Source organism: Camellia sinensis, chromosome 1, assembly GCF_055761805.1.
Source record: "Camellia sinensis isolate YWXY chromosome 1, ASM5576180v1, whole genome shotgun sequence".
In the NCBI taxonomy this organism is placed as follows: domain Eukaryota; kingdom Viridiplantae; phylum Streptophyta; class Magnoliopsida; order Ericales; family Theaceae; genus Camellia; species Camellia sinensis.
The window spans coordinates 253,885,876-253,907,120 of NC_138961.1; the positions used below are offsets into that span (position 1 = coordinate 253,885,876).

Sequence of the window (21,245 nt, forward strand, 5' to 3'; positions counted from 1 at the left end):
AATCCAAAAAAACAGAGATCAAGGTACTAACCAGATCGAGAAACAGCAATCTAGAAGACAAAATACAGAGATCAAAACACAATTAGAAATCAAACAAAAAATTGAAAAAGAACAAAATGTGACCATTGATAATTAAAGAGAGCCTCAACCGATTTGATTATGATGAAATAAAAATGATTCTTAATATGAAATCCATTTTTCCTTATCCCCCATGTGAGAGAGAGAGAGAGAGAGAGAGAGAGAAGTGGGTCAATCCAATTAATGTTAAAAAAGAACTAAGAAAAAAATACAACACAATTTTTTTTTTTTCCAGGAAAAAACAATGGGTGAAGTCAGGAAGAGTAAAATAAATCTGAGATAGTAAATAACAATGCATATGATTCAAACTACAATGCATATGATTCAAACTTTCTTTTCCTCTCTCTCTCTTAACAATCAACAGCCAAACTAAAAAAACAAAAACAAAAAAAATAAAAAGAAAATCCAAAAAACAGAGATAAAAAACACAATGTAACCAATTAAAGAGAGCCTCAACCTATTGTGTTGGGTCAATCCAATTAATGTTAAAAAAGAACTAACAAAAAAACACAACACATATTTTTTTTTTGCTTCAAATTGTGTTTTGATCAAACAACAATGCATATGGTTCAAACTTCCTTTTCCGCTCAAAAGGAATATGAGCAAAACATAGTCATCTCAAAAGCATTTTTTTTTTTTTGTTGATAAATAGTCTTCCATTTTTTCCGATCAATGTTATGTTTAATCATCAATGTTATGTTCAACCATTTTTTCCAATCAATGTTATGTTCCATTTTTTCCATTAATCTTTTTTTTTTTTTTTTTGCTGTGCAATACATCAAGGTTATGTTCAATCAATGTTTGGATCATTCAAAAATTTTCATATGAATTCAGGTAAGTTACTGTTATTTACTTTTTGTATGAGATTACTTAGGAGAATCATGACATCTTGGGATTACAAAGGTTTTTGTATGTATGACATCTTGGGATTACAAAGGTTTTTGTATGTATAACACCATTAAAATATTTAAAATATTCCATTGATCGTTGTAATATAAGCAAAACATAGTCATCTCAAATGCTACAATAAGCAACATGAAAGAGCAGCAAAAATGCGAGGGGAGCATTCACAAGTTTAAATTGAAAATTTGAAAATTGAAAACTCATTCACAAATTGAAAATACAGAATAAGTTTTAGTTACCTTACTTTTGATTGACCTGCCACTGAAGTTGGAAGCATTCATAAATTTAAATTGAAAAATGCAGCTATGCGAAGTCTAGACCGTGGCTGCCACATTTACTTGATAAACCCATTTTTTTCGCTCTAGCAAATTGTTCAGATCAGCATCAGTAATTGATTTCATGAACCTACAGATACCCAAGAACATGAAAGAGCAGCAAACACTCATTTGCTTTTAATGCTGATACCCAAGAACATGATGGGATGATGACAAAAAAAGAAAAACAGAGCTATAAATTGGGGAAAAAAACAGAGGTAAAAAAATGAAAGTGAGCAAATAAGAGTTCCTTACTTGGGTTTCTCAGAGTTTTGTTCATACATACTTATGTGAAGTGGAGCATACAAATCTGGAGTGCAGTCGGTTGGTGAGAGGTGATAGGTAAACAAATTTGGATCATTGAATTTTAGCCATTAGCTATTGATAAATCTAGACCACTGAAACTCTTTTCAATCTCAGCCATTGCTTTTAAATTAGACAAATCTAAATTATTAAAGATAGTTTGTGAGAGAGATTTTTGAAAATAAATCTGAGCCATTGCTTTTCAAATTAGATTGATCTGAACCGTTAATTTGAGAGACATTTTCAAATGAACCCTTTCATTATTATATAGATTAGACAAATCTAAACCATTAAAGATAATTCATGAGAGAGATATTTTTAAAAATAAATTTGAACCATTACTTTTTAAATTAGATTGATCTGAATTATTAATTTGAGACACATTTTCAAATGAACCCATTGTTATATAGATATTTTTATTTGTGTTTTTTGTTTGGGAGAGAAGAGGGGGTTGGGTTCCTCGTCAATTTCTCTTTTGTTGCCTTGCTTTCCTTGTAATGCTGAGCATTTAGAGAGAGAGAGAGAGAGAGAGAGAGCGAGAGAGAGAGAATTCCACAATTTGGAATCCACACCAAAACCCTCTCTTTGATCTATCGAATCTATATTTCTTGGAGAACGGCAAAGACTACTAACATTACATCATAATAGTCTCATAGACCGTGAGTAAGTGATAAGAAGACCTGCGAAATCTCCAAAAATAAAGCTTTGTTGCTTCTTATTGTTGCTCGTATTTTCCTGGTACAATCGGTGGAGAATGGAGGAGGAGCAGAACAAGAAGAAAGACGTGATTCGATTGGAGCGGGAGTCCGTAATTCCAATTCTGAAGCCGAAACTCATCATGACGTTGGCCAATCTCATTGGTATGGTCTTTCCTTCTCTTCTTACTATTTGCAGATCCCTTTCATTTTGCCTTAACCGTTTTCTAAAATCCCAATTTCCATTCATTTCCCTAAACGCCCTTTCTCTCCACAAATTCATGATTCAAACACAATATTTATCAAAGTTTTTACATCTTACTTACTGCTAATGCTACACTCTAATCTGATTTTGCCTTGGTATTGAACCCACACTGAATTTCTCATGAACTGAAATGGGCAGTAAGTACTAACAAGATAGCTTATGTTTTTCTAACGAATTTTGGGTTTGACATTGATTTCACACCTTTTTTTTTGGGCAACCTGCAACCCAATGCGGGCTTAAAAGCATTTCTATTCTTTCTTTCCCTCTAATAATAATAAAAAAAAAAGGAAAGAAAAAGAAAAAGAAAAAGAAAAAAATAAATTAAAAATATCATGAATAAAATGGAAAAATGTGTCCATTTGCCTAAATAAATAGACTCCCTTGTTGGATTATGACAGTGGTTTATTTGCTCAGTTCCCAATTGTGATTTCTGACCAAGTTCTGAAAGGGCCTAAATGCTTTGTCTTTGGCTTTTGATTCCCCCAGAACACAGTTCTGACCGGGCTGAATTTCTAAGGCTTTGCAAGTAGGAATGGCAATGGGCCGGGGATCACCCTCCTCCTCCCCGATCCCCGATGGTGAAAATTTCCTGTCCCCGGCCCCGATCCCCAACGGGAGCCTATCACCATCCTCGTCCCCGCCCCCAACGGGGATCGGGTTTCTCCGACCCCAAAAATTCCCCAGCCCAAATCTGTTTCAACAACATCATCAACAACGAAAATTCTCCATTTCAAGTAACTTCTTCCCATGAAGTTCAATGACTTGTTTCTGCAAAATCAACATCTGGGTAAGACACAAAACCCCAATTGTTCATACATTCTACAACTATCTGGATTACAACATTCCATATCCCCCAACAAGCTCACTGAAAACAACTAGCTGTCTAGAGCATGCTTGTATTATTAACACATAGATCATGGCAGCTGCTGCTGCCCCCAACTTGACACCACACACACAGATACATATATACATACACACAGAGACATACACACATATATGTATACATAACACAGAGAGAGGACGACGGAGGAGATCGGCAGCGATGACAGAGGAGATCAACACAGATCTGAGTATCTGTGTCACAGAGAGAGAGAGAGAGAGAGAGAGAGAGAGAGAGAGGACGACGTTCGCGATCGGTCAAGATCAGCGGCAGCGACAATGGAGGGGATCAACACAGATTTGCGACGGAGAACAGAGGAGATCGGCAGTGATGGAGGAGTGGTCGTCGTGTGAGAGAGAGAGAGGAAGGCGAAACTCTAACCACCAGCGACAGTGAGGGAGGAGGATCGACAGTGAGGTATAGCGGTGAGGTGAGATAGAGAGAGAGCAGGAGCAGCAGACAGCTGTGTTTGGGTGTGAGTGACTCCGCCAAACCCTACACACACATATATTATATATATAAACAGGGGCAAAATAGTAATTTTATGTCGGGGGCAAACGGGGTGGGGATTGGGGTAGGGGTCGGGCCGGGTCCGGGGCTGAAACATTTATCCCCATCCCCGGCTTGAATATTATCGGGGATTCAATTTTTAATACCATTTTCGTCCCGTCGGGGGTATTTTTCGAGGAATAACCGCTCAATTCGGGGTCGGGAGATCGGGTCCCCGTCGGGTCGGGTTCCGATTGCCATCTCTATTTGCAAGAGAGTTAAATACACAATTCGTGCTTGGTATCTTCTGCAATTTGAGGATCTGATGGTATTATCATCTCTCACTTGTGTATCAAAATGAAGACTTTCCAACACTTCCTCAGGCATTTTTAGTCTGATGATGTTATTATTTTTTGTTTCACATTTCCATTCAATACCCATTGTGCTTGCAGCAATTGTTCTCCCTCTTTGATCCTGTCCACAGGACTGAGAAATTGAAGCAGCAGAACCTAACTCCGGATGAAATTGACATTCTTGAGCAGAATTTCCTGACATACTTATTTCAGGTATCATGGCTTCCACATCTTAATTAACAGGTTTGATGTCTAGAAATTTCCATTGGCGGTCCTCTACAGTCTACATGCATGCGTACATTGCTTGTTTAAAATTTGGTTCTTGTATATATTTATACGCAACTACAATTATCCGAATTACAAGTACAAGTTCATTTTAATACACACAAAAAGAACTATAAGTTCCCTCCCTTCCCTAGAACATGCATGTATGAGGCAATATAGATGTTATAGCATCAATTGTGTGTGTTCCTGACTTAGAATCACTAAAATAACTGTTTCAAGTTTTGAGTCCATTTGTGCTAGTTTGACTATCAGCTGTAGTTTATCAAGGCAGCACTCTTGTTGGTTGTTTTAGCTACAGTTACATATTTAATTTTATTTATTTATTTATGATTATCTGCTGTAAAATTGTGATTCCTTGGCTTTGCCAGATATCATGAAAGCATCCTTTGTATTTATACTTTATCTTCTTCCTTGATAGCTTGTACCTATTACGGTACTCTGAAAAGGATGTAAGTTTCAAAATGTATATTAAGGAAACAAAGGACATACACAATCTATTTTGTGGGTCTGCAATCTGCATTATATTAATAATTTCGTAAAGAACTATTATTCAATCTATTAGAGGCTCCATGGAGTGTACACTGCCCCCTTTTACAAACTTGGGGTGCCCTTTGGGGCCCAACCCAAGTGTTGCCACCTAAAACTTATATTCATACACAAGTGTCTTAAGTTTCCAATGTGGGACAAGTCTTACAAGGAAACCTACATTTTATTCTTTATTTGTCCATTCCACGAATCTGAAAACGACGTCAACTTCCCATTCACTCATAAATAGTTTTGATGAACTGTTTGCACTGTGTGACTTGCCACGTGACAGGCAACACGTCACCTCTTTAGATCCACCCCAAAAGACGTGTGGGCCCTATCCAAATTTGGACTCAAAGTTGCAACAGAAGGATCATCAGAGCAAGGTTTGGATGGTGGAAGTGATACTAAAAGTGTGGTTGAGATGTGCGCTCCTCGTGATTGGGTTACTTGTCCTGTTTGTGGTAACACAGTTTGCGGCAACACAGTTTGCGGCGAAGATTACATGATTAATTCTCATTTGGGTTTGTATATCTACTTCTGATTTTTGTTTTTCAATAAATATGATTCATTATGTATATTGCTGTAGTGGATGTCATGTTTTAGTTGTTATTTGCTAATGTTTTTTTAAAAGATGTCATTGTATTAGTAGTAATTCAGAGCTAGTGGTCTTGATTGGAAAGTATGCTCTCAGTGATTGTATAGTCTGTCTATTGAGATGAACAAGCGGGCATATATGCGGGTATACCTGACAGGGATGAAACCAGGATTTCATTTGGTGGCCAAGAACATGTCTATTAAAAAATTTCAACTAATAATACAAATACCCCTTTTTCAACTTCTAGATAATTAGTGTTTTTGTGTGTGTGTGTGTGTGTGTGTTTTAAGATATTTTTGCTTAATAAGCGGCAAGCAGAAGCATTACCAATTAGTTTGACACAACCTATCAAAAAAAAAAAAAATTATAAGTAGCTCATATAAGCTAAACCAAATCCATGCGGTCTTAATTTAGGACATAAAATACTAAAAAAAAAATTTATTTGGGGGCCAAGAAACATGTCTATTAAAAAATTTCAACTAATAACCCTTTTCCAACTTCTAGATAATTAGTTGTTTTGTTTTGTTTTGTTTTTTTTCAACTTATTTGAGCTATCTATTTCTGCTTAATAGGCGGTAAGCAGAAGCAGTACCAAGAAGGCTGGCAACTATAAGTAGCTCATATAAGCTATAGCAAATCCATGTGGTCTTAATTTAGGTCATAAAATAGCACCAAAAAAATTATTTTTGTAACCCATATCAAATGATTTATCAATCAAAGTGGTACTCGATGACTATTCATGTCATAGAATCCATTTATGAAGCTGTACCAAACTTTTGAACAACTTTCCTTTTCAATCAAAGTATTTGTTAGAAAATTAACTTTTATCTTGTTTCAAATTTTAGTTTAACAACATTCATAGCTGGACATGCGTATTTGTAATCTTTGTAAAAACTTGAGTGTGAGCACAAGTCTAACCAACATGTAAAGTAAGTAGATCTTTCATTTTCTTGTTTTGACCAACCACAAACACCATTTAGAAATAGTTGGCAATTCCAAAAAATTTTAAGTTTTTGATATCTTACCCTCATAATGTCTTAGTTGCCCTCTCAAATCCTCTTCCTCCAGCTCTGTGAACTCTGGAGGGTAAAATTTGTCTAAAATCCTGGAAATGTGTTCAGTTTTGAAGGATTTGCACTTATCTCTAGGATCTAGTGCAAAGCTAAGAGTAAGCAACTCCATTGCATTCTCACTAAAATGTTATTTAATTCTTGCAATAAAATATATATTCTATATTGATGCTCTACTGTGATTTCGTCTTATTGATGGCAAGCCTAACCTTTTCTTGTAACATAATAAGTAGCTCATAATTAAAGTGTTTTCATTCCCAAGCTTCTAAGTTTGTATTGTGTTTCCTTTGTATTTTGCCTAGAGTCTTATGGATTCTTTCTTATGGTTTTCAACCTATGGTTTCAGACACATGCCTAGCAAGAGGAACCAAACGTAAATTGAAGCAGCGCACACTTCTTCAGTTAAACTTCTGCTTACAATCAAAAGTTAAAACTCGCTCGAGTGATTCAGATCATGTAGGGGCTAATGTTGTTCCGAAGGGTCCTGATAACATATTATGTGATACCATTCACAAATTGGATGGCTTTGTTGATGGTGATGAAAAAGCCAGTATACAGTGCAAATCACTCTTAAATTCTGAGTCTATTTTGTGCAGTGATGGTTCAGTCGAAAACCTGATCAATGGTGACGTTATCAACCGCAGGGTTGGTTTGCCATCATTGCTTCCTAAGAATGAGATGCCCAAATATGAAATGGCTGAAACTATGGATGACATATCTGGAAGGGTCCTCGAAACTTTCATTGTTGGCTGTAAATTCAGTGATGATGTAGAGTTAAATCATGGGAAAAGTATCACACTTTTGAGGAATCCTGATAATATTAAGGATTGCAATGCTATCAAGGTTCCATCCTTTGCCTTTGCCATCCACTTGACTAAAGTTTTGTAGATTTATTCACCTTAAAAACATTGCATGGTCCTTTTGAGTCAGGTTCTTTCTGCAGATTCTGGATGCTTTAAAGTACTTGGTTTTCTCCCTCGACAGTTGGCTCAATATCTGTCTCCTTTAATGGATAACTACTGCTTGAGTTTTGAGGTATTGTAACTATTTCAACGAAATTAATATTAGTCATTGATTTGCTGCATATTTTTTTATTTAGATTATGCTTTCATCGCTCTCCCACCTTGTTATCTTGTAAGGTTCTGTTATCATTTTGAGCCGTATCCCTATTGTTCTTTTAACATTGTTTTTTGCTGCAAGATGTAGTATATGAAGTTCTATTAATTCTTTTGAGGGTCAATATAGTTACATGGGCCGTAATGTTGTGCAAAAAAAAAAAAAAATGGAAAGCCCATTGTCTATGAGACATGCCTGAGCTAGATACTATGATACATGGCATCAAGAAATTGTAGTCCATGAACTGAAGAACTTAAATTGAAAAGTTAGATCCTGTATCAGTTAGTAGAGAAATAAAATGACTTTGTATAACTAGATTAGTGAATACATTGAAAAAGAAAAGGTACCTATGATTGCTCATGTAAAAGCAATCCATAGCTACACAGCTAGAATTCTATCCATGTGTTTATGATATATAAGGTAGCTGGAGAGTGAAGAAGATGCTAAGGAAAAGACAAGCTCCTTAAGTGGTTATGAGTGTTTTCAATCAAAGAATACACATGATTTCAAGCAAATCAAAAGAAAATAGAATGTTTTTACATGGTCATCTTCTGGATAAAATAAATCTGACTCACAACTAGTATCTGAAGATTCTTAGTTATTCCCTCTTTCTGCTCACTTTTTCTCTCATCCTTTGTGTGTGTGTGTGTGTGTGTGTTTTCATTTGAATGTCGTTTGCCTCACATGAACTTTTACTTGATTTGGTTGTTTCCAGACATTTTTCTACAATACCAAGATGCATTAGGGTTCTATCCCACTTGAAGTTACACTAGTTATATATTTTTCCTGAACAACTGAGTGTAACAAATACTTTTGTATATGTGTGTGAGTCACAACTGTCTGGTCAACATCACTTCTGAAGGAAACTATGACATGCTAAAATTTGTGTGCACCTATTTTATGGTCATCTTCTGGATAAAATAAATCTGACTCACAACTAGTATTTGAAGATTCTTAGTTATTCCCTCTTTCTGCTCACTTTTTCTCTCGTCCTTTGTGTGTGTGTGTGTGTGTTTTCATTTGAATGTCATTTGCCTCACATGAACTTTTACTTAATTTGGTTGTTTCCAGACATCTTTTCTACAATACCAAGATGCATTAGGGTTCTATCCCACTTGAAGCTACACTAGTTATATTTTTTTCCTGAACAACTGAGTGTAACAAATACTTTTATATGTGTGTGAGTTACAACTGTATGGTCAACATCATTTCTGAAGGAAACTATGACATGCCAAAATTTGTGTGTACCTATTTTATGGTTGTATTATTTTTCCACAGGTCTGTAGCTTTTCTGTAAAACTCAGTTTTCTCATTTTTATTGATCAAATACTCATAAGTTATTCTTAATCTCAAATATATTTATTTTTCTCATTTGTAAATTACTGATGGCTAGCTTTATGAAACATAAAAGTTTTTACGCAAACAGGTTGTTTGGACAAGGTTTTCTTTTTACTCTTATTCTTCTTTGTTTTTGTTTTTTGTGATGTCTGAAGTTGTATTTATTCATTGAAATCCATAAGTTTGAGGTCTAATCATAGGGATATCTTAAGGTTTCTGAATACAGGAACCTTTGTTGTTTGTTATTTTTTTTTTAAAAATAGTTAGTGAGTGCACATTTCTGCAACCTGCACATGTTCCAAAATTTGTGTATCTTGTGGTGACCCAAGATTCAAGAGCCAAGACTCCTTAGACTTTGGGCCAACATGGATGAGGGCAAAGGTGCAAGTCTATGTACTTTGTCTGACATCGCTTGGTGAAGTGTGTGAAGTGTTGAGCTCTGTACTTTCATTGCGCAATGTGTTTTAAAGCTATACTGCCCTAGCTCGAAGAGGACAATATTATATGATGTTGGGCCAAGGTGGTAAAAATGGTTTTAGAGCTAGCACCACCCAAAAATGTGGGACAGGTCCTACATGAGGACGTGTGGCCCTAAGGGGGGTGGGTTGTGGTGATCCAAGATCTCATAGCCAAGACTCATGAGGCTTGGGGCCAAGATGGATGAGTTGAGGTGAAGGTACCAAGTCCATGTACTTTGTTGCACATTGCTAGGTGAAGTGTGTGAAATTTCCTTGTGAGTGATAGTTTTTTACCATTATTGTACAATAATGTGTTAAAAAGCCTTGTGGGCCTAGCTTAAAGCGGACAACGTGCAATGTGGGGCCTGGGCATTACATACCTACACCTTGTTAAGTTCTAATAATTAAGTTCAAGTGAAAATCTATTTTCTAATTGTAAATCCAGCTCAAAATGTCATATATAGTATTCATTATGATGAAAAACCGAGAACCAGACATTATTAGATTTTTGCTATTTTTTTGGATCACTAGATTTTTTGTTCATGATATTTACCTTGTGTTTGCCTTGCAGGGCTGCATAACTTCCGTTCCAAAACATTCTCTTGATGTTGTCCCAATTCAAATCATATGTCAAAATGAGATATTTTTTGGTGAAAAGGAATATGACAGTATTCAGGTTGTTAAATCTTTGTGGAAAAATGCTTTCCATGTAGCTGAATCTGCAAAGTCTCATCCACCGACCATGACAAAATATCAGCAGAACTTTTCTCTATTGATACAAGAGGTTTTAAGGAGCTATCCTCATCTTCTCAACTACGCTGGAAAGATTTTCTTGGGTACTGGTTTCTTTAGTTGATGTCATTATTTGTAATCTTTCTAACAAATTATCAACTTACAATGATGTTAATACGTTTTCTGTTGACAGAAACTTTAACTTCACGTTCAGATGATAGCCAGAGACTTTTTGTTCGGCTGTATACAAGAAAAGGTTTATATTACTGTACAGTTTTCCTGTTCTGTTGTTTGGTTGTCTAGTTAAATATATCATGTTCGTAAGTTATCCATTCTCACTTCTTAGCAATTTTATAGAAAGAGAAATAACTTGAGACATTTTGCTTCTATTGTGGCTCACTCATGTGATGAAGCTTGTGTATTGTCATGGTTTTCCATTTATATCACCCTGATATCATACAGGATTGTTTACAAAATCTGAGAAAATTTGGAATATTCATTTATGGTAGGATGCTTACGATTTACAGATGTAACAAACTAATTCTAAGTTCATGCAGACTAAAGAAGTATTGAAAACTTAGAAACATTTATGTTTATATTACCAAGACATTTTTAATTTATAGGAGCAACTATGTGATATTTCACCTCATATATTTATATATCAGAAGTAACAAAGTAATTTGAAGTTTCACCCATATCTAAGCTAGCAATTAGCCATCCGATAAAGTTATTCAAGTTCAACTTAACTATGTTTTGAAACGTGTTACCATTACAATTCGTGTTACGTGGACTTTTTTTATTTCCCCCAGAGCACTCTTGTGATGTGTCCACCGAATATAATGAGGGTAAGGTTGTGGGATATGTGTCTGACACATGTACCCAATTTAGACACTTGGATGCTCTAATTTATATGATGTTTGAAGAATAAAAATTCACATTTGCTAGTAAAGAAATATTTCTTGCCTCATACAATTGATGAGAGAAATTTCATATCTTTCTTATATTTTATTTAATGTCAAGTACATTTCTAAATAATTTGCATTATCTTATCTAAGAATATTCTACACTATGCAAAATTAGAAGTGTTCAGGACATGTATCCATTGGATACGTATTGCGATATCCTAAGTCTTATGTTTAGTAAGGTTTGATGCTTGGGTTTATTTGTTTCGTACTAAAAGTTTTTTAAGACATTTCACCAAATAGTGAGTACTCAAATTGACAATAAGATTAATATCCTTCATAGTGACGGCGGGACAGAATACATGGATGGTGCCTTTTGCACCTATCTTGATGGTTCATACTATGGCTGCAGATGAACTGAGTCAAGCTGAGTTCTAAAGGATTCCAAGCTTGGCCTGGTTCATTTGGATGGTGTATTTGAACACCTTGTTCTTGTGTAAAATCTATTCTGGTTGCACCTAGCTTGCTTTAGTTTATTAGAGCTTGGGCTACAATTTGATGCTGAAGTTAATCACAATAACGAACCGTACAGGGCTTTCAATTGCTTTCAATTGCTGACGTACTTTACTAGGGAGATATTTTTTTTTTTTAAGGAAGGGACTTTTCATTCAATTCCATTTGTTTCCATTAAAATATATATATTTTTTCGGAGGCATCATTCAGACCTAAAATTTGTTACTTCACATACTTTTTCACCACTTAGCTAAGGGCCAGGGCCAAGAGGCAATTTAACAAGCACTACAAAATTACTCTACATAGAGTGAAGACCAGCATGGTCTTGATTTCAGTCACAATCAATGGAACGAATCAAAGATGGAAAAAATGATAAGAGAGATTTGTTAGAATATATATTAGATTTATTCTGATTGTTGTTTCTTTATTTAGATTATTGTGATTCCTTTAATTAGTGCCTTAGTTCCTTTGTAATAGTTTTTTTATTGATTAATATAAAAGAGAGTGAGATTGTAATCATCCCTCAACTTTGTCTTTCATCAAACAAACATGGTATTAGAGCCTTAGGGTTCGTTTCTTACCTCTCATCACTGGACGTCAACACCCATCATCACCAAACACCAACCGATAGCACCAATCATCACTCTACAACATTCGGAGGTCACCTATCACCATTCAACTCCACCAAGGTGAGTTTCGGGCCTCTATCATGCCCAGTTAGGGGTTAGGAACCAGCCCTGGTCCTCTTCATGTCTCACCCAATTCTTGATCCTCATCGTTATTGACCCATACTCTTTCAGTCTTCATTGTGATACACTCATCCACCCCTGGAGTGACTAGTGACCTCAACTGGCCCATCTGGAGTGACCTGCGACACCACCTAACTCCTTAGGTCTGCCTCTCGACTTCACCTAGTCCCACATGCTTCTTCGATTAGGCCGATGGTGCGAGTAAACCATCTGCTCTTTTTTCAGTTAGAAGAATCCTTTTTTGTTTGTTGAGTTTCTTCCAAGCACTATTTTGATTGAAGGTTTCTCTTCTCTATTTGTTTCTTATTTTTCTGGGTCAATTTATGGGCCCTAATACTTAGCTTTGATTGATTTTGCCCATGGCCTGTGATTGATATTGCTTGGTCCAGTTGATTTCAGTTCATTCCATCTTTTAATCACTGTGATTAGTGCAGAATTTTTTGGTTGTGATAGTAGAGTATAAATGACTAACTTGTCTAGTGAATCTACCACTACTTCTCACCCATCTAAAGGGGAGAGTCCCATTATGACTACTACATCTGAGAACCAAAATCCTAGCCTCAAAATCATCACCTCTTTATTTAATGGTCAGAATTACCTTACGTGATCACAGTCTCTAACATGTTTCTTGAAGAGTAAGGGGAAGATGGGTTATATTGATGGGCGAGTCCAAGCATCAGGAACCACTGATCCTAGTTATGACCAATGGGAGATTACCAACTCCTTGATTATAGGATGACTCATACATTCCATGGTCTTGGATATTGGTGAGGGGTACTTGTCCATAGAGACTACTCAGGATATTTGGGATATTGTGGCCACTGCCTAGACTGGCCTGATGTAGAGGACATGGATCTAATTCCTGTGCCCATCAATCTAGTGCAGTTGACTCACATGACTCTGCTTCGGGTGTTCAGTTGGGTGCTCTGGGTGTTCAGACTTTTGATGCTATATTTAATATGTATACTTCTAAGCTTGAGGATGTTTTGCGTCACTTGCTAGATTGCCGATCTTCCACCACTCCTACAGGTGCATCTTTGTTTTCGTTTACTCACACAGGTAACTTAGCCTCTTCTCCTAGTGCTTTTCTGTCCCATAAGTCTTTACCATGGATTATTGATTTTGGTGCCTTAGATCATATGTTTGGGTCATCTAATCTTTTCTCGGACCATAAGCCCGCTTCTGGTCAAGACAAAGTTAGGATTGCAGATGGTACTATTTCTTCTATTTTTGGGAAAGGTTTAATCCGTGCCACTCCTTTACCTTTGTCATCTGTTTTACATGTTCTAAACTTCTTTGTTAATCTTTTATCATTGAGTTGTCTTACTTGGGATTTGAACTGTAGTGTGACTTTTTTCCTTAATCATAGTGTGTTTCAGGACCTTATCACGAGGAGGACGATAAGTAGTGGTAGAATGGAACATGGTCTCTATATTTTGGATCAGACAGACAAGCTGACTCATCATGCCTTCTAGGTTCCAACCACCAAGGATGACTTATGGCTGTGACATCGGCATTTTGGACATCCATCTTTTTTATTACTTAGGCATTTATTTCCCTCTGTTTTTACTAAAATAATGTTTCTGAGTTTCATTGTGAGTCGTGTCAACTTGACAAACAACATAGCTTTTTTTGCTCTGAGTCTTAATAAAAGTTTAGTACCTTTTTCCTTAATACATTTTGATATTTGGGGTCCATCTCGTGTTGTATCTTTGAAAGGTCGAAGATGGTTTGCTACTTTTATAGATGACTTTTTTCGTACTACTTGGGTGTATCTCATGAAAACAAGAGCGAGGTTTTTTCTGTGTTTCAAAATTTTCATAAAATGATTGGTACTCAATTTGGTGCAGTTGTAAAAATCTTACGTTTTGATAACGGGGTGAATATATTACTTTAAGGTTAGCAAGATATTTTTTCACACATGACATTGTCCATCAGACTTCTTGCACCAACACCTCTTAGCAAAATGGGGTTGCCCAACATAAGAATCGTCATCTTCTTGATATAGCTCGTTACATGTGTTTCGTTATGGGTGTACCTTGATCCTACTGGGGCAAGGCTGTTCTCACCCCTGCATATCTATTAATCGTCTTCCTATCCAAGTGTTGCAAAAACAAGCTCCGCTCCAGGTTCTCTCAGGTTCCGAGTCTCTATTTTCCATTTCTCCTGAGATCTTTGGTTGTGTCTGTTTTATCCATAATCATTCCCTACTCAGGATAAGTTGAATTCTCGCTCTCTGAAGTGTGTTTTCCTGGGGTACTCACCAACTCAAAAGGGATATAAGTGTTATCACCCTCCATCTCGTAAGTGGTTTGCCTCAATGGGTGTCACCTTCTTTGTATCCCAGTCTTACTTCTTGTCCTGTTAGGTGTCACAGTCATCCCTTCAGGGGGAGTCTTGGTAAGAAGAGATTCCTGTTGCCCCTGGATCATTACCAATTGAGGAGATTGTCCAGGGTGAACCAAATGTTACTAGCAATACAGAATCTGATGTCATCAAGGACATGGAAGGGCAAGTCTGTCAAGGACAAAGAAAGATAGAAAGTTACTTGGATGCAAGAGACCATTTTTGATCAGCCACTACTGTCTTCTTCTCCTGATGAGAGTCCAGGTAACCTTCATGTTTCCCTTGAGTCCACTAATATTATTATTCCTGAGCCTATTGATCTTGATGTACTTATTGCGAAACGAAAGGGTGTAAGATCTTGTACTCATCACTCTATCTCTAACTTTGTATCCTTCTCTTATTTGTCTCTCTCATATAAAGTTTGTGTCAAAAATTTCCTCTATTAGTATACCTAATCATTTTCAGGATGCTCTTATCTCTGAGTGGAAACTTGTCATGGTAGAGAAAATGAAAGTACTTCGTAAGAATGGCACTTGGGATTTGACTGAATTACCTAGGGAAAAATGAACTGTGGGATGCAAATGGATGTGTACTGTAAAGCACAAGGCAGATGATTCAATTGAGCGGTATAAGGCTCGACTTGTGGCAAAGGGTTTTACTTAGACCTATGGGGGTAGACGACCAAGAGACATTTGCTCCAGTTGTAAAGATGAATTCAGTTAGAGTTCTTCTCTCTCTAGCAGCTAATTTGGATTGGCCACTTCATCAGTTTGATGTGAAGAATGCTTTCCTGCACGGTGACCTGAAGAAGAGGTGTATATGGACATTCCTCTTGGCTTTGAAATTCTTCAAACTAAAGGGAAGGTGTGTCGACTTCGAAAATCATTATATGGCCTCAAATAGTCCCCTAGGGCTTGGTTTGAGAGGTTTACTCAGCCGATGCTGAAATATAGCTTCAAACAGAGTTAGACTGATCATATTCTGTTTGTTAAACACTCCTCTCATTGTAAGACTACATCTCTCATTGTACATGTGGAATGACATAGTGCTTACAGGAGATGATGTTGAAGAAATTCCTTTGTTGAAGAAGCATTTGGCAAGCGAGTTTGAAATCAAAGACTTGGGGAACTTGAAGTACTTTCTGGGGATTAAAGTGGCTAGATCCAAAGATGGGATTTTCATCTATCAGAAAAAATATGTCCTTAACCTGTTAAAGGAAACATGGATGCTTAGAAGCAAAGCCTGTGACACACCAGTGGAATCCAATTTAGGGCAAGTTTGGGAAGATCCAAAAAAGCCAAAAAGCCAAAAAGTTACTCAAAAAGCTAAAAAGTTATCACTATTCACCAAAAGTCAACAATTACGGCTGCACAACTCCCAATTCAAAATTTTCCCTACAAATCAATTTTTATAATTTTTTATTACACATTTTTCAATAAAAAGTCAAAAAGTTAACCCAAACATTCATATTTTCAACCTCAATTTTTTAGTCCAAAAAGACAAAAAGTGCACTTTTTTAGTCTTCCCAAACTTGGCCTTAGTGATGATAGTAGGGGAGCAGCCGTTGATAGGGGGAGTTATCAGAATCTAGTGGATAAACTCATTTGCTTATCACATTCTCATCTAGCTAGTGCTATTGCTATTGCTGTTAATGTGATTAGCCAGTTCATATATGCTCCTCATGAAATACACTTGGATGCAGTTATGAGAATTTTGAGATACTTGAAATCTTCTCCTGGAAAAAGTCTTTATTTTTCTAAATATGATCATCTTAATGGGGAAGCTTATGCAAATGTTGATTGGGCAGGCTTAATAACTGATAGGAGGTTAACTTCGGGGTATTGCACTTTTGTTGGAAGTAATTTGGTTACTTGGAGAAGTAAGAAACATAATGTGGTTGTCAGGTCTAATGTAGAAGCTGAGTTTAGAGTTATGGCACAAGGTGTGTGTGAGCTCTTATGGATCAAGTTATTTCGTGATCTGGGAATTGGCCAAACAGATTCCATACGACGATATTATGATAATAAGGCTACTATCAACATAGCTCACAATCCGATTCAACATGATAGGACAAAGTATGTTGAGATTGATTGTCACTTCATCAAAGAGAAGCTCACTAGTGGCACAACATGTACTCTATTTGTGAAATCTGGTAAACAACTTACAGATATCCTCACCAAGGGAGTTGGAAGTAAACCTTTTCATGATATTCTTGACAAGCTGGGCATGAGAGATATCATATCTTTGCACTAGCTTGAGAGGGATTGTGAGAATATATGTTAGAGTTATTCTTATTGTTGTTTCCTTATTTAGATTATTGTGATTCCCTTAATTAGTGCCTTAGTTCCTTTGCAACAGTTTTTTGATTGATTAATATAAAAGGGAGTGAGATCATAATCGTCCCTCAAGTTTGTCTTTCATATTCTTGTGCTAACCTTAGCAAACTTGCACTTGTTGTACCATGTTGTGACTTCATGAGACAATCCAAGATGAACTGGAGTTGCTCAAAGTCGGTTAGTTTTTACAAGAAGTATAAAATGGAAAAAAACTGGCTATTTAGCTAAGAGTGAACTGTGCATGAGCTGTTTAGTTTATTTTTCATGCTGAATTCTTCATTTGTTCTATATGCTTGGAAGTGGTCCAAATGTTCATGCACCAGCATAATCCAAACATAATCTGAGAGTTATCTCTCATTCTGAGTTATGTAGTGGTTGTTTTCTCACTTCAGGGCCATGGTTTCGGATTTCTAATATTTTCTACCCCGAAATATCTGATTGCAACCAAGCATTCAAGGAACTCTCTGGTAATTCAATACTATTTCTTAATTATACATCTAATCTCTTATCTTGCCAAAATTTCAAGTTGGCTATGTTTGATAGGAACTTCACCTTTAACAGAAAATTCATTTATCTTGTCATAATACAGCAATGGGCTATATTCGTTCTGTTGGGTCCATCAGTGACCTACGGGATAATGACTTGAAGGAGGTTCTAACTGTGCTTACTGCTTCTGAGCTACGTGAAATTTTGTGTAAGTTTAAAAAGGTTTGCATTTGTTAAACATATCTAACCCTGGAATTACAGTTAAATTGGTTTCTATTATGTATGTATTCATGTTTATGTTATTGGTTTGACTATTGAATTATTATGCTTAGAAGATTAACTTCACAACCAGTATTACATCACCCCTTGGATTTGTCCTCTTTGAGATGAATGTGTGCATTAGCGACATTTGATTATCTGTTCTTTCGAAAAAGTGAGTATTTTATTACCAGTATGTTTAGACAAATGTTCATCATTTTGTTATTGCCTAGAACTGTGTAATGTAGTTTCTTGATAATTTTCTTGATGGAATGAATATTGTCATGGTTTATTTCTGTCTGTTGAGTTTGGACGATTTGGCCCATTTTTCAAGCAAGCATTCACAACCGTTGAACTTCATTATTAGTAACAGATGTGGTTTACTCAGCAGGTATGAGAGAAACCTGTTGACCCGCATTGACTTGCTCCTCACCCCCTCTTTTCATGGTCAGATGACTGGATGGAGCAGAAGGCCAGTCACTGGACACCCAAAGCCACTGGCAACCGAGCTGTTCTCATCCTATTCGCCACCGACTGGCCTTACATATGCATCAATAACTTGATCACCTCTTTCTGTTCTTCTCTTTTTCATGTTTACTGTTTTATTTTGTCTGTTATGTATCTCTGTTGCCTCTTTTTTTGTTTTTTTTTGTTTTTTCATTTCCTATCTCTCCCTTGATCAGATTCTTCTTATTTTGGTACCAAAAAGTTTAATGCTCTGTTTGGTTGAGTTTTCTGAATAAGAAAGTTCTAAAACTAGGTTGGTCAAAAAATAGAAAACACATTATTTTCATATGGCTTTTTGTTGATTATAAAAATTTGAAAATATCCTTTTTTTTGTGTTTATTTTTGTCAAACTAGTTTATAATTTTTTAAAAAATTCAGAAAACTAAGTTCTGAAAACTCAACTGTACAGAGCCTAGATTTTTTTGGTGGTTTCAACCATTAAAAAAGTGAAATGTTGTTAACAGTTTTAAATCTTGAATTTTAGATTTTTCCATTAAAACTAACTGTGTTTGATGAAATTCCACAGTAGACCGGGATATACTTTTATTAATTCAATCTCTAGTCCACTTGTGCGATAGGAAAACTGTATGTCTGCTGGTTATGATTTCCTATCCTATTCCGAGAAATCCCATCTCATCCAGCTAACCTAATGTGACCAAAAGAGAATTTTTGTCTTCAAGTTGTTTTTAATGCACACATGTACTCACTGGAGCATTATGGGTGGTTCCTTCTAAATTTGATTGATTCCATAGTTTATGCTCCTAAAGTGTTGCACTGGCCTCTGATGACTACACAGTACAAGACTACTGTGTGGACAGATATGGGTCAAACATTTCTTGAAGGCTGCACTCTCTCACAAAGGGTTGGGACACTCTTTGAAATGTAGTTGTAAAGTTGTTAGAGCAGTGTTATGAAAGGCGCAAGGCTCGTCCAGGTGCAAGACCAATATCTTGCACATGATTAGGCGACACGATTTGAAGGAAGCACGCCTAGGGCGTGCAACTGGGTGAGGTTGTGCGCCTGATGGGCTTTGTTTTTTTGTTGAGATTTGACCATTGATTTAAGTTAATATATGGTGTAGCCACAAGGGATTACAACTCTTAATTACACAAACCATTACAGAGTACATTGAACCTGATTTTCATGATAGAAAACCCTAACTAGGCGCTGAGCAGTTTTTTCAGTGACTTTTTTTTTTTTTTTTTTCGCCCTATCGTGATTGGTGCTGAATTTACTCTGTATATTAAGAGTTGTAATCCCCCTGCACCATACTTAAATCAATTGTCAGATCTCAAAACAAAAACAAAGCAATGTAAAATATAAACAGAGCCCATCAAGCGCATATATTGCGTTTCACCCAGCCACTTCCTTCAGATTGTGTTCCATGGGCAAGGTGTTGGTCTTGTGCTTGGATGTGACTTGTACCTAGGCGTGCCTTTTATAACGCTGCTAAGGATCAAGTAATATAAAAAAGAAAGTTAAATCTGAAGTAAAACTTTTAAGTAGTATAGTAAAATCTGAAGTAAAACTTTTAAGTAGTATAGTAATATGTTAGCATGAAATGATTTATGCTTGTGACTGCTTTTAATTGTCTGGTTACTTTTGAGAAATTGCTTCGCTGGCATCACTTTCCTGAGCTTGATGCAGGCTTTATGGAGCTTGATGAGGCAGACCTTAGCTAGACTGCTTGCTAAATTCCTGCATCCCACCTATTTTTTGACCATGTTAATTTTAAACAGGAGTATCCCTTCAAAGCTAATGGGAGAATTAGGCAGACAGTACGGATTGTCATTTTGTTGTATTAACTAAATTTTTTGTGGAGTATAATTTCATTTTTGTTGAAATATGTTTCTACAGTACCTGTCCCTATTATAACATTGAGTCCTCATTCTAGGCAAACATATGTTTATTGGAGGACTAACAATGTTGCTTTAAGACAAGTCTGGTCTCCGCCACTAGACTTCCTGAGTAAAAAAAATTACTTTTAGCAATAGATAAAATTGTAATTTTCTTTTTCTTTAACTTTCTAGTCATGAATTTGTGTTGTTATTTAAAAGCACTCATGGTTTGTACTTTTTAGTTTGTCATTTGATAAGTTTTTAACTTTTCTTTTCTTTGGCTTGTACTCTTTGTTTCCTTTTCCACCCCACTTCTGTTGAGTCATCAGAAATGCAATTTTGGTTCAAGAAAGCAAGATTTTATTACATCACTTCTTTCTTCATATGCGGATGGATTATGGTATACAAGATTTTCTTTTCCGATTTATTGAGTTTGTGAATTGATAGGGCATGTCAAGTTCTGCATTTACTGTTTTTGGTTTTCATTTGTTGATTATGCAGCCCAGTCCTACCAAATGTGGTTTTGGAGAAAACAGGAACATGTATTCAGATATCTTCATCAGCTGAATCCCTTATTTGGCGTGCTGAGGTGATTGATCATGTTAAAAATGATGATGTATTATTGATTGATATGTGATTTTATGATATATATTACAATGATTCATGATTCCTATATATAGAAGAGGGTGAGTGTGTAGTAGGTAAGGAGTAGGTGAAGTGGAGGTGGTAGTGGTGTAGTGGGTTAGGTTTAGTGGAGTAGGTGAGGTGGTAGTGGTGTAGTGGGTTAGGTTTAGTGTAGTAGGTTTAAGTGGGTGAAGTAGGTGGAGAGTAGGTGGATTTTAACAGCCCCCCGCAAACTCAAGGGGGATAGGAACTAACCAACTTGAGTTTGGAGAGAGTAACAAAAC

General features: G+C 36.3%; 1 protein-coding gene across 1 annotated transcript in view; it reads left to right on the forward strand.

The window, feature by feature from the left end:
• The first annotated feature begins 4,132 nt into the window (after nt 1-4,132).
• Nucleotides 4,133-21,245, forward strand: part of LOC114289925 (fanconi-associated nuclease 1 homolog) — a 50,094-nt gene continuing 32,981 nt past the window's right edge. Inside the window, exons 1-11 of the mRNA XM_028233780.2 lie at nt 4,133-4,255; nt 4,380-4,493; nt 5,383-5,614; nt 7,105-7,601; nt 7,689-7,793; nt 10,242-10,506; nt 10,596-10,658; nt 17,641-17,715; nt 17,838-17,956; nt 20,667-20,737; nt 20,839-20,926. Coding sequence (XP_028089581.2) covers nt 4,253-4,255; nt 4,380-4,493; nt 5,383-5,614; nt 7,105-7,601; nt 7,689-7,793; nt 10,242-10,506; nt 10,596-10,658; nt 17,641-17,715; nt 17,838-17,956; nt 20,667-20,737; nt 20,839-20,926 — 1,632 coding nt within the window. The 5' untranslated portion in view covers nt 4,133-4,252. The remainder of the gene's footprint in view (nt 4,256-4,379; nt 4,494-5,382; nt 5,615-7,104; nt 7,602-7,688; nt 7,794-10,241; nt 10,507-10,595; nt 10,659-17,640; nt 17,716-17,837; nt 17,957-20,666; nt 20,738-20,838; nt 20,927-21,245) is intronic.